The 13,259-nt window shown below is 39.1% G+C and overlaps 1 protein-coding gene across 12 annotated transcripts in view; it reads right to left on the reverse strand.

Annotated features, from left to right (window-relative positions):
• The window catches only part of NSD1 (nuclear receptor binding SET domain protein 1), a 75,714-nt gene that overhangs the window by 25,697 nt on the left and 36,758 nt on the right, over nucleotides 1–13,259 (reverse strand). For 11 of the 12 annotated variants that reach the window (XM_060765631.2, XM_060765625.2, XM_067463649.1 and 8 more), the window contains 7 exons: nucleotides 9,712–9,821; nucleotides 7,987–8,335; nucleotides 5,956–6,062; nucleotides 3,744–3,819; nucleotides 2,688–2,809; nucleotides 937–1,080; nucleotides 19–142 (listed from right to left, as the gene is read on the reverse strand). In XM_060765631.2, the coding sequence (XP_060621614.2) occupies nucleotides 19–142; nucleotides 937–1,080; nucleotides 2,688–2,809; nucleotides 3,744–3,819; nucleotides 5,956–6,062; nucleotides 7,987–8,335; nucleotides 9,712–9,821 (1,032 nt within the window). The remainder of the gene's footprint in view (nucleotides 1–18; nucleotides 143–936; nucleotides 1,081–2,687; nucleotides 2,810–3,743; nucleotides 3,820–5,955; nucleotides 6,063–7,986; nucleotides 8,336–9,711; nucleotides 9,822–13,259) is intronic. The other variant, XM_060765626.2, reaches the window with a different exon arrangement.

Below are 13,259 nucleotides of genomic sequence, written 5' to 3' on the forward strand. Positions count from 1 at the left end.
CCCATCCCAGTATGGTACCTGTGGAGCACTCGGTGCAGATAAACTTGCCCTTGGGCATTTCGGAGAGCCCAAGACACTCCAGGTGGAAAGCACCACAGCACTGAGCTTCACACAGCAATAATTCACCTGGCTTTTCACAGATCTGGGGTGGGATAAGAGCACAACAGAACAGAAGTAAATATATTCGTTTTATATATTTAGAGTATTTGTATCCCTATCAACAAACACAGAACCAAGATGTGATGGAATTGTGCCTGGCTGCTTTTCTGTTCCTCAGAAGCCACAATTGTGGCAGGTGGAATAAGAAAACAATGAGAACAACAAATCTCCTATTGCACATACATAAAGAACGGCAGCCAAAACATTTTCCCCACCAATTCCTTTTTTTAAAAAATGATACCTTTTTCTATTTTGGTTATTATTTTAGGTTTAATGGGATATTTTATTTACAAATAAAAAGTGGTTGCCATGAAAATACAACTTGCAGAACATAAGGGCCACTGAATAGGGAGGATCCTGGGAGTTGCAGTCTGCAAAGTAACTTTTCCAAGTTTTGGTTTTTTCCCTAAGAAAACAGGTAAAATTTCTATAGGACTCAAACTATTACAGCACTTCAGCCTTTCCTTTAAGTATTATAAGCTCACCCATCTCACTTCCTATCTACCCAAAATGCAGCAGGATGAAATAAATAATAACTAATGCAAACAGAAAATATTAACATCCATGTTAATAAAACCTGGGAAGTCCTGTTTATGTAAGTTCATTTCAAGGGAAAAGAGGATGACAAGGCGAAAGATCATTGCAAGTAGGAACTACAAGAGTTGGAGTAAAAGTACACTGGCTTTTGTTAAGATAACCCACCCCCAGGTATTCCAGTTGCTCTGGGTCATTTTCACCAATCATCAACATGCAGAACAAAGCCTCCCAGAGACCTACCTGGCAGACATTTTCTTTGAGGGCGGCTCCTCCTCCTCGTTCCCCCTGCATCCTTTTTGATGAAGGCACTCCAGGGTAATTTTCGGACCCTTCCTCAGTAATCTCCTTGGGACTTCCAGTTGTTCCAGGAGCTGCCCTATCCCTCTTTAAAAGGGAGGAAAGTTACATATTTGGACACTTGGATTTCTACCCATAATCAACCCCCCTTTCCTGGGCTGCAGTTAGTTTGGCTATAAAGCCTTCAGATATTCCTCCAACCTGCTTGCTGAGCTGCATGCAACGCCTCTAACCCTAATCACACTGCCTGCAGAAGGTGCCTCATGCTGTGGCGCTAACTCTCCTCACATTCCTCCAATTTAAGGTTTCGCTGAGGAAAAGAAAAATTCTGGACTGTAATACAGTAAAATATATGGGACTGTTCCACTGTCATATCACAGTAAACCTTAATAAAAACATTTATGCTGGGGATACTCATAATAATCAGTGGGATACCTTGGTATCTTGCCACACAATACAAATCTACTGAATATAAGCCTATTCCAAGAAATGTAATAGCACTTTGATCTAATAACCCCCAGAGACAGAAAGACAAGGTATGAATGGGATAACAAACTAATTACTTGACTTACAGCAGAGATTTTCAACTGTGTGTGGCCAATCCCATCCCCCCAGACCATTTCCCACAGCCTATACATCCACAGCATATCCAAAGATTTTATTTTCATTTTTTTCCCTCAAAAAATTGCAGTCATATATCTGGTCTCCAGAGTTAATATCTAATTCAACCAAGTACACAATTCCATATTCTAGCATGAGACCTTGGGGCTTGTCATCTTGGGTCTGCTGATAGATCACCATAGCCAATCTAGTCTATATTTCTGGAGAAACAAATACTTGTGGAAACAGGGACAGAGAAAATCAAAGGTATTCAGCCTAAATGCAGGAGCCCCTGGTGGCACAATGGGCTAAACCCTTGTGCCAGCAGGACTGAAGATCGACAGGTTCCAATCTGGGGAGAGCTCGGATGAGCTCCCTCTGTCAGGTCCAGTTCTCCATGCGGGGACATGAGAGAAGCCTCCCGCAAGGATGTTAAAACATCAAAACATCTGGGCTTTCCCTGGTCAACGTCCTTGCAGATGGCCAACTCTCTCACACCAGAAGCAACTTGCAGTTTCTCAAGTCACTCCTGACACACACACACACCAAAAAAGCCTAAACTCAGAATCGTGCTGGCATTGTAGTATCAATGTCATTTCTTTCTCTTCCCACTCAGCCCTCAAGCCTGCAGGAAGCATGACTCCTGAGGGTTTCCTTCCTTCAAGTGCAGTTTTCTGAGATGGAGAGGGTGCTGCAAAGGGAGATCTCCTCCACACACCCTTATTGGATTCCATTTTTGCTACCAGCAGAAGTCTAGTACTGGCTCCTCTCTTTCCAGAATGGAATATCACATAAGAGTCAAAAGAACTATTCTTATATAATTCCCAACCTCTCAAATGAAGTTCAGCATACTGTGGTCTAAAATGAAGTTTAAGGGTGACAATAGTGAAATAATATCCCTAGCAATGATGCTTTTAAAAAAAAGAGCTAGCAGTTTAGAGTAGGCAGTACCCCTGAACAAAAATCTCCCAATTCTGCTGTGCTGTCTCTTATATTTTGCTGTTGTTGCTGAAACATTATCAACTATTTCAGACCTTCTGAAAATAAAAGTGTACCATTTTATACAGAAAAAACAGCCCAAGGTTTAGCAGTACCTCAAAACTGTGTGTTTCGCCCACTATGCCTTTTCTCTTTTCTCTTTTATATGGTGCTGCAGAAAAGGGGCGCCGCTGACGCTTTCGCCTTCGCTTTTTCACAGGAACTTTCTCAGGAGCTGCTGTGGAAAGAGCAAAGTCTTTGGAGGCTTTTAAGCAGAGGCTAGATGGCCATCTGTTGGGGGTGCTTTGAATGCATATTTTCCTGCTTCTTGGCAGGGGGTTCGACTGGATGGCCCACGAGGTCTCTTTGAACTCTATGATTCTATGACAGTCTGAACATCTCTGGCCCTCAGGCTTCAAACTTCAGAACTCAATAGTTTTCATCTTGCACAATACAGCAAGGTAACTTTTTTACACTCAGAATAAATGGTTGCAAAGCTCTCACAGGAACGTAAAGCACACATAATGAACATTCATGTTGTAGTCATCATATTAGTACTCAAGACACTTCTTTGTCTTACTATCTTCCAAATATCAACAGTTGGAAGAAAGGACCATTTTATTTTGTATGAACAGGTTAGTTCAGATATTTTAATGAATGCCACTCAGCAAAAGAGCGGATGTCTAAGAAACCACCTACATTAACAGAAAGTTCTATCCTCATGAGCATGAAAAAAGATGTAGACAGCATCAGCTGAAAATTCAGAAAGTCAAGTCAAAGGACATGTTGGAGTTTTGCATAGTAAAATGTTCCTCTCCTATTGTTTTGATCTGTCTTTTGGCCAGTCTATCCCTTGGGAATACTCTTGAATCCATCACTATCATTGGAATTCTAGTAGTGTTGACAAGACTTTGTTCAAACTAATAAGACAAAGACACGGTTCCTTCTTTTTGATTTGGACCTAGATAATTAAGGATGTGTTTTTATACCATATAATTATGATTTTATAGAATTACAGAAATGGAAGGAATCACAAGAGCCAAATGGTCCAACCTTCTGCCATGTAGGAATATTTACATCTTATTATTATCATATTTAGTAGTAAAACGGAATAGCAACTCTCTCCTGTTGGAGATGTCTACTTCATTCTACAGGACACAAGCACTGCCTACCTTCAGCAGCCTCCAGAACTGGAGTTGTGGGGTAAAACTCAGGTACTTCCGTATCCAAAGGACCAGCCTCAGAACACTGTGGATAAACAACATGCACCATTTACCAAGCAAATTCACATACCAAATTCACATTCATAATTGTGAACCACCCTGAGTCGTCCTTGGGCTGAGAAGGGCGGTATATAAATGTCGTAAATAAATAAATACCTACAAGAAGATTCATTTCCTTGAGTTCATTTCAACTGCTATACAGCATGTTTCAAACAATAATGATGACAAGTAGCACATGTTTCAAACAATAATAATTAAAAGTAACTATTTTCAGGACAACAAAGGAAGCTCCCAGTATCTCCCACTAGATGGCAACAATTCAGAGAAGAATCATATTTGCTTAGGGTTGTTGTAGGCTTTTTTCGGGCTGTATGGTCATGTTCTAGAAGCATTCTCTCCTGCGGTTTCACCTGCATCTATGGCAGGCATCCTCAGAGGTTGTGAGGTCCTCAAAACTCTGAGGATGCCTGCCATAGATGCAGGTGAAACCGCAGGAGAGAATGCTTCTAGGACATGGCCATACAGCCCGAAAAAACCTACAACATCCCAGTGATTCCCGCCATGAAAGCCTTCGACAATACATATCTGCTTAACCGCTACTTCTTAAATAATCTTTCTTTCTAGCTGAAGAAGACAAAAAGAACAATGTTAATAAACAACAAGATGTCAATTAATTGGGAAGGGATCTTCAACTAATGAAATATAGATATTATGCTGTCTAAAATTTAGTGCCTTTAAGATATGGTATTTTAAAACTTGATAAAATATAATGAAGAAAATAAACATAGAACAAAAGGGTAAGCAATTCAGTATTTCCAAGTGTTTTGGGACTACAGCTTCCATGGTTCCCCACCAGTTTAGGATCAATGGAAGTGGCAGTCAGCAAAGACTGGAGGACCACAGCAGCAATATCCCTGCTACAACATGTCAATGTAGGGAAATGGTTTGGGACTAAGATGTCCCAAGGACCACCTCTTTCAGTATATATATATTTTTGCTCTGGTAGATTCTTTTGACACCTGGGCCCTGTAGCAAGCCCCCTCTTATCTAAAGTACAGTCAAGAAGCATACAAGGCAAAGTTTTCCTGAGTATGGCACCAAATACTTCCTTAAAGAGATATATATGTCAATATTTTCCCTTTCTTTGGGGAAGCAGTCAAAACATAACTTTAAAAAGACTTTGTTTTTTTCATTTTGTGAACTTTTTATCTATTTTATCTCTTTTTCTCATGCTTCCTTTTAGAATATGCTTACTGGTTTTGATTTTTATGGTTCAATGTGTATAAATTGTTTTCTACTTTAATTAGAAGTGAATCAACTTAGGAGCAGAGGCAGCCCTAGGTAATTTTCAATGGTAAGCAAACAGTATTTTGGCGGTGCCCCCCCCCCCCCCCACTAATCACTGATATATATTTTCTGTTCGTCGTGAGAGTTCTGTGTGCCATATTTGGTTCAATTCCATCATTGGTGGAGTTCAGAATGCTCTTTGATTGTAGGTGAACTATACATCCCAGTAACTACAATTCACATATGTCAAGGTCTATTTTCCCCCAAGAGCGCCTCAAGAGCGCCCCTGGGCAAAATCAACTATACTGCAAATGCTTACTTTGCGTAATGGGTTGAGCCGCCCCTGCTTAGGAGTCACTGTAGCATAGCAATATTTTTGGTAATAAGTTTTGGGATTATTATTATTATTATTACTATTACTGTTATTGTTATTAAACATATTTTATATGTCACAGATTTTGCCTCTATGTAAAAAAACAAAACAAATTGTGTGCATTTATAAAGAAAATGTAATGGGAACTTGATATATCATATATTATTTTTGCACAGTCTCATTAATTACAATGCTTTCTTCAAATGATTGTGATTTTACACAAGTGGTTTTTAATGTCTCATGTTTTAATGAGTGTTTTAATGTATATGTTTATTTTACTGAGGTATGTTCATATGGCATCAAATCAATGCCTATATATGTGAGCTGCCCTAAGTCTCCCGCAGGGTGAGAAGGGTGGGGTATAAAGATGGTAAATGAAATAAATAAATAAATAAATAAATATTGTTTAAAAGTCCACAAAGATGTAATTATTTTACATACAGGGAGTTATCAAATCTTTATATTCTATGTAATATTTTGAACCTACAGGAAGGAACCTACCTTCTTTATGGAAGTCCATTCTTTCTTTGGTATAAAGGTAGTATCCAAATCATTGGATTCCAGGAGCTTTTTAGTTGGTTTCCTCTTGCGCTTAGTCCCAGAACTCCCTGCAACAAAGTTTTACATGCATCATCTTTTTCATTAAATGCAAACTGCCAGTAAGAGATGACAATCTGAAAACAATGACATCATTTGTTAGATCTTCACTTTCAAAAGTCATCTGCAATCTGTTACATATAGGCTGTGTCTCCTGAATGGCTCTTTGCTTTCTACAGATTTGCCATGTGTGCAACTTCATATCCAGTTGGATAACAAATGTCTGCCCAGAGTCTGAACATTCAGTGTCTTAAATACTGACTACAATAATTAACTGTACTTATGGAATTAAACCTGGAGAAATCTTTCCAGTTTTCGATTTGTTCTCTTAAATCTCATATGAAAAAATATATATTTGGAAAACAAATTTTGAAAACCATCTGGAGATTTGCCTTACGAATGGCACTCAAAAGAGGCTGAAAACAAACTGAAAATAAATGCATTCAAAAGCAAGAAAACTATACACAGGTTGATATGCAAAGGTATCTTGTAGCAACTTTGAGAGACTGAGAAAGATGTTGGTAGCATTAGCTTTCATTGACATAAATCCATCTCATCAGCTACATGAAGTGCCTTGAGACCAACATTTATACCTATGAATGAGCAAGTTGTGTGTATGAATAACACCAGAAATGTAAAGCATGTAGATATGGTGATGAAGTGACAGGTTGTTTTAATAATGGTCACTGGAGAACAAAAGTCAGAGAAAAGATACAGGTTGAGTATCCCCTATCCAAAATGCTTGTGAACAGAAGGGATCTGATTTTGAAATACCTGTATTTATTTATTTAAAGCATTTATATTCTGCCCTTCTCACCCCGAAGGGCAGAGTGCAACATTCAAAAGGCAGACATTCAATGCTGGGACATAAATAGATTATACATAAACATAAACATTAAAATAATTTATCTTACCATTAAAATCCAATGTTTAAAACCATCTTGATCATCCGCATCGAATCTAGTTGGCATGGTGAGGTTTCCTATTGCTGCCTTATTGCATTGTCCCAAAACCTTGGTTCCATAGTCAGGTTTTTACCATCCTTCTGAAGGAAAGGAGGGAGCTAATCTAATCTTACCAGGAAGGGAGTTCCATAGCTGAGGGGCAAACACTGAGAAGGCCCTCTCTCTCATCCCCGTCAATCGCACCTATGACAATGGCGGGATGGAGAACTGGACCTCCCCAGAGGATCTTAATCTCCACAATTATTTGCATATATATGCATAATCAGATTTCTTGAGGAGATTCACAAAATCAATTTATGTTTCATATACACCTTATACACATAACCCAAATTATACAATCTTTCAAACAATTATATGCATAAAAACAAAGTTTGTTTACACTGAACAACCAGAGAGCAAAAGTGTCACTACATCACTCACTCATGTGCAAATTGTGGATTTCAAAGTATTTTGGAATTTAGGATAAAGGATGTTCTTTATTGCATAAAGCCAAAAGATAATCATATAAATTATGAGGGGTTTCTTGAACAGTACAGACAGCCTCAACATTTACAAGGGTTAGGGGCTCATGACCCCAATGAAAAAGGAAAAACTAAATATTGTAGGCCACCCACAAACATGCATGATAGACTCTTTCTCCATCAATACTCCTGGTTCACCACTCCCTTTCCCAGCTGCCCATCATGAAGCCTCAGCCAGACTTAAAGAGCCGTCCCCAACAATCAGCCTCTTTGCATCACTCCTTTGGCTATGTTGCTCCCTCTCCTTCCACATCCGGCTAACAGTCTACGAATACTTATGCTATGTTCTTTCTCCCAGTTTCAAATGCTCTACAAAATCCCTTTGCATACTGATCCAAAGTAACATGGCAATATCTTTGAATTATGCAAAAATTATGTTAGATATGCACAATATGTTGACAAATATCTGCAGTGATTTCAAATGATGGTGGCAATAATATGCTTCTTACCTGACTTCGTTGACTGTCCCCCTGCCTGAGGATGAAGAACAGGAAGAAGAACTGGAGGAGCAACAGAAGTTTCTTCTTCTTCTCCCTCTTCATCTTCTTTTTCTAATGCATTTGGTGAAGACAATGTCAAAACTGGCATTTCTGATCTTGGTTCCATAGAATGGGAATCAGGTTCATCTGAGAGAGAACGCTCAGCCTCCAGGACCGGAGGAGACTCTTTAGAAGACGAAGCAGATGGTGAAGAAGCAGATGAAACTGAATCCAAGGCCTTCTTTTCTAGATGCTGATTACGAGCCTTCTTGCCAGTCCTGTCCTTCCGTTTGCCTTCTGATCTCTCAAGAGAACTTGCCTATTAACAGTCATGCACAAAAAATAGAAAATATTTTAAACACTGGTCTAAACTGTATGGACAATGACCAGGAGCAAGGAATATACTGAGTCAGAAATAAGAGCAATATTTCTGCTGCAGCTGAAAATCTAAGGAAATAATATTTTGAAAATATTTAATGGTTAGTTTGTTATTGTTTTATTTATTTATGCCAACAAATTATCTCCACCTCAAAGGATTAAATTACTGCCAACTTTCTTCACTTTCTTGACACATTAATGATAGTGCCAGCCTGTAAGCATGATATTAAACAGTGTTCCTCTTTCTGTGTCTCCATATTAACTGATATTAATACCAAATAATACATGCACCAAAATGACAACTGTGAACACAGATGTTCCATTTAGCATATGACTTTCCCCCAATAATTTGGTTAAACATTTCTCAAAATTGCCTAGTAGGGGAGAGAAGTGATTTCCCCCTTCATAGAATCATAAGAGTTGGAAGAGACCTTGTGGGCCATCCAGTCCAACCCTCCTGCCAAGAAGCAGGAAAATCACATTCAAAGCACTCCCAACAGATGACCATCCAGCCTCTGCTTAAAAGCCTCCAAAGAAGGTGCTTCCACCATACCCTGAGGCAGAGAGTTCCACTGCTGAACAGATCTCAGAATCAGGAAGTTCTTTCTGATGCTCAGGTGGAATCTCCTTTCCTGTAGTTTGAAGCCATTGTTCTGTGTCCTAGTCTCCAGGGTGGAAGAAAACAAGCCTATTCCCTCCTCTCTATGATTTCCCCTCACATATTTATACGTGGTTATCATGTCTCCTCTCAGCCTGCAGGGTAAATATACCCAGCTCTTTAAGCCACTTCTCATAGGGCTTGTTCTCCAGACCTTGATCATTTTAGTTGCCCTTCTCTGGACACATTCCAGATTGTCAACTTCTCCCTTCAATCACAGTGTCCAGAACTGGACATAATATTCCCTGGAGATATTTCTCTATTCTAGTATGGTTTAATGGTTCCCAAATTAAGACAATCACAGCAGTACTCTACCATTCTAATCTGACATTTTTCTTGAATATACAATATTCTTATTTGTGAATTTATGCAAATCTAATTTCCCACTTCCTAAGATAGAATACCAACAACACCATTGTCCAGTTCCACTTTTTTTAAAAAAGCAAAAAGATCCACACACACACAGGATAGGGCATTATCTTTTCCTCCTCACTATACTTTTCTGAATAAAAGGGACAATATGAGGGCAGGGAAAGAATGAAAATGTAAATCAGGATCCTGGACAACTTGTCGTATTTGCAACTATCCTAGAAAGACAACTGTTTCCCCAATTTTTCACAAGTTTCTAATCCAAGTCAACAGTGCATGGTGATACCCACCTTCCGAAATGGTTCCCGGCTCCTCTTTTTTTTCTTAGGTGGAAATATATGATCATATTCTTCTGCATATTCCAGAAGCCGCTTACTTGGCTTCCTAAGGCGTTTCTTCTCTGAGAAGAACAAGGAACAGCCATGGTTAGTCTTCTCAGAACAGAAAAAAAGGGCTGGGGTGCAACAATCTGTTATGATCTAGTTCAACAGTAGTTTTATCAACTGCGTTTTAGAGTTTTCAACAACATTTTAAAATTTTCTTATATTACCTCAAAAATAGGTCTTCATTAGGCTGAAGCAGCTATACACCAGCATGAAAACAAACATTTTGAACATAGATATCTTTTACTCTCAAATTTGTAACTATCTCTCTTCTCAAGGCAGATTTTGCCTTTCTTAAGAGGAAATTATGCAGGGATTCTAACCCAGATCTATGACAGTATAACAATGCATCGGTTTTGCAATGTAACCACCTCTGTTTCCAATAATTGTAATGCTCACCATAGTTAATACCTTCTAGTGGTTTTTTTCTTATGTGGGCAGTGAAGACAATATATATTTTCCCACGTTTTCAGTGGGTTTGTCTGTTAATTGTGCTATCTTTTGTTTGTTTCCATGGTCTCGTGTTTCTTTCTTGTATTTTGTGTTATTGTTATATAACCCACCTTGGAGGCACTTACGAAGGAGGTGCTCAAAGGCAGTATGTAAATGTAAATATCTTTATGACTAAAAGCCCCATTTAAAACATATACTAAAAAGAGGATAAAACACAGTTTAAAAACTGTCCATTAAGCATAGCAAGGCACCTTCTAAAGCCCTAAATAAATAGAATAATAGAAAAGAAAAAAGAATAGGCCTTTATTTTGGGTGGTAGTTCAAATCATCTGTAAACATTTTGCTTCTTTCCCTGCATTCTTCAACAGAAATTCACCTAATATGGAATACCACAATTCCCACCTGACTCAGGAGATGAGTTCATGCTGCTTTCATAGCCACTCAGTTTAGGAGGAAATGGAACTGAAGCCAATGCTTACTGAAAATAACTAAGCCTCAATACTGCAAATCAAATACTGTACTGGTACACATTTTCCAATTCCAATCCTAGGTCCCTCCTGTATTACTGAAGCTGACAGAGAATTGCCCAACTTTCCAATGAAGTTTAAGACTATAAAAGGATTAACTGTACAGAAAGTCCCCAAGTTACAAACATCCAGCTTACAAATGACTCATAGTTAAGAACAGGGGCGAGACAACACGAAGTGAGAGAAATCTACCTCACCAGAAGGGAAATTCATTCCTGAAATAGTTATCATGGCAAAAAGGTGTCTCCACTGAAGCTTTATCACCAATCCTTGTTTTGACAACAAGCCATTTTTTTCAAAATCCAATTATCACAGGGACAGAAGGTGAAATCTTCTGAACAGGGGCACAGATAGCAAAACCAACACCACAGAGGTGTTAACCCCTCCCTATGCTATATTAAGCTAATTTCTATATATTTTGGCTGGAGTTATACTTAAAATTGTACCTCTTCCAAGTTACAAACTAATTCAACTTAAGAAGAAATCTACCATTCTTAACTGAGGGACTGCCTGTATTTACTTGAGGATAATGCACCATTGTTATGTGTACCTCAATTCTGAAGGTGCACATTACTAGCTTGCAAAATAAAATGTGTACCTTCCTCTTGCCTGTTGGCAATTCTGTTCCTTGCATCGAAACGGCCAACAGGCAAGTGGAAGTTGTGCCCCTCCATCAGGTTGCGTCAGCATCACCCTAATGGAAGAATAGGACTTCCCAACTAAGGCCTCATTCACGCAGCCTTCAAAACTAATGGAAGGCTTTTAAGTCCTTGTGAATGAGACCAGCTGGGACACTGTGCCCCTCTGTTAGGCTGAGGCTTCACCAGTCTCGGCCTGATGGATGGGTGTAGCGTGTTTACGTGTGTAGTTCTAATGCATCACTGAATTTAGTGTGCACTTCACTTTTGGCTATGTAATAGCAGAGTATAAACAAACAAAGAACAAATAACAACAACAAATGTGTGTAATTTTGGTAATATGCCAAAGTGAAGGGTTATCTATGGTCTTTAGCCATGATTATAGAGAAATCCGCTAAACTGATATTTTATGAACACAAACAATTCTGGAAATCTCAAACAGAGGTGGGCTTGGGCATGAAGTGTCCACATATCAAGGTAAAAAGCTCAAAAGCCTTTCTGAATGTTCCACAAATGTGATCTGTGTACTTTAAAAACAAAACATACATATAATGGTTTGGATTCAAAATGCCCCCTCCCCCAATGTTTGTAGTAGATAATATTCTGCTAGTGCTTAAGGGGGAAAAGAATATTTTGAACTATTTTCCCCCTTAAGCATCCAGTAGCACCTTCTGTATCATTCCAGGGGATCTCTCAACTCTTCAAAGCAAAGGGGGTATTAAGGAATACAGGTAGAAGTATAATTAAGGTCATTTTTTTCTTCCTATTGTAGGAGTATCCCAAAGATCTGGAGCCAAGCCAAGATGCAGAACACAGTACTGTAATTTTATAAGGCAATATATCAAGCTTAGCCCCCCCCCCCCCCCAGTGGCACAGTGTTAAAAAACCACTGAGTTGCTGAAAGGTCAGTGGTTCGAATCCAGGGAGCAGAGCGAGCTCCCACTGTTAGGTGCAGGTTCTGCCAACCTAGCAGTTTGAAAACATGCAAATGTGAGTAGATCAATAGGGACTGCTTCAGTGGGAAGGTAACAGTGCTCCATTCAAGCATGCTGGCCACATGACCTTGGAGATTTCTATGGATAATGTTGGCTCTTTGGCTTATGGAGATGAGCACCCCCCCCCCCCCCCCCGAGACAACTAGACTTAATGTCAAGGGGAAACCTTTACCCTTTTAATCAAACCTAATGTGTTATCTTCAAAGTGTCACTATCATCTCTGCACCTAACCCCCCACCCCAAAACCAAACAAAAAAGGGATGGAAATCCAACATATACAGGAGATGATTTATTGGAACAAAGGCAGAAAACTCCATCCACATAGACTTGATTCAATCCCTCAGGCTCAGAGTATGTAGGGTGAAGGAGCAAAAGCAACTAGGCTTCTAATTCTTTTCAAAACTTGTATTTTGGACCTTAATTATTTACATAAGATTAGTATTTAGATCAGAAGAGAATTTTTCCATCTGGGGAAAATACATTCCTTTTTACTGTACTCTTCTGTTACTTGTGAATTCTAATTAAACTAAAATTATTGATGACAACTGCCTTGATTTTGTTTGTTAATGAAGAGACTAAACAAATTACTAACATCCACTTTGGATAGACCAACCTAGTATAGACATCATGGCCAGACTATGTTATGTTCTTATATTGGGAAGCAAGGCAGCTCTCCTTCTGTTAGCTTCAGTAATATAGGAGGGACCTGGGATTGGGATTGGAATTAAGGTGTCACAGTATTTGATTTGAAGTATTGAGGCTTAGGTTTTGTGTGTGTGTGTGTCAGGAGCAACTTGAGATAACTCCAAGTCGCTTCGGGTATGAGAGAATTGGCCGTCTGC

The sequence above is a fragment of the Anolis sagrei genome, chromosome 2, assembly GCF_037176765.1.
Source record: "Anolis sagrei isolate rAnoSag1 chromosome 2, rAnoSag1.mat, whole genome shotgun sequence".
In the NCBI taxonomy this organism is placed as follows: domain Eukaryota; kingdom Metazoa; phylum Chordata; class Lepidosauria; order Squamata; family Dactyloidae; genus Anolis; species Anolis sagrei.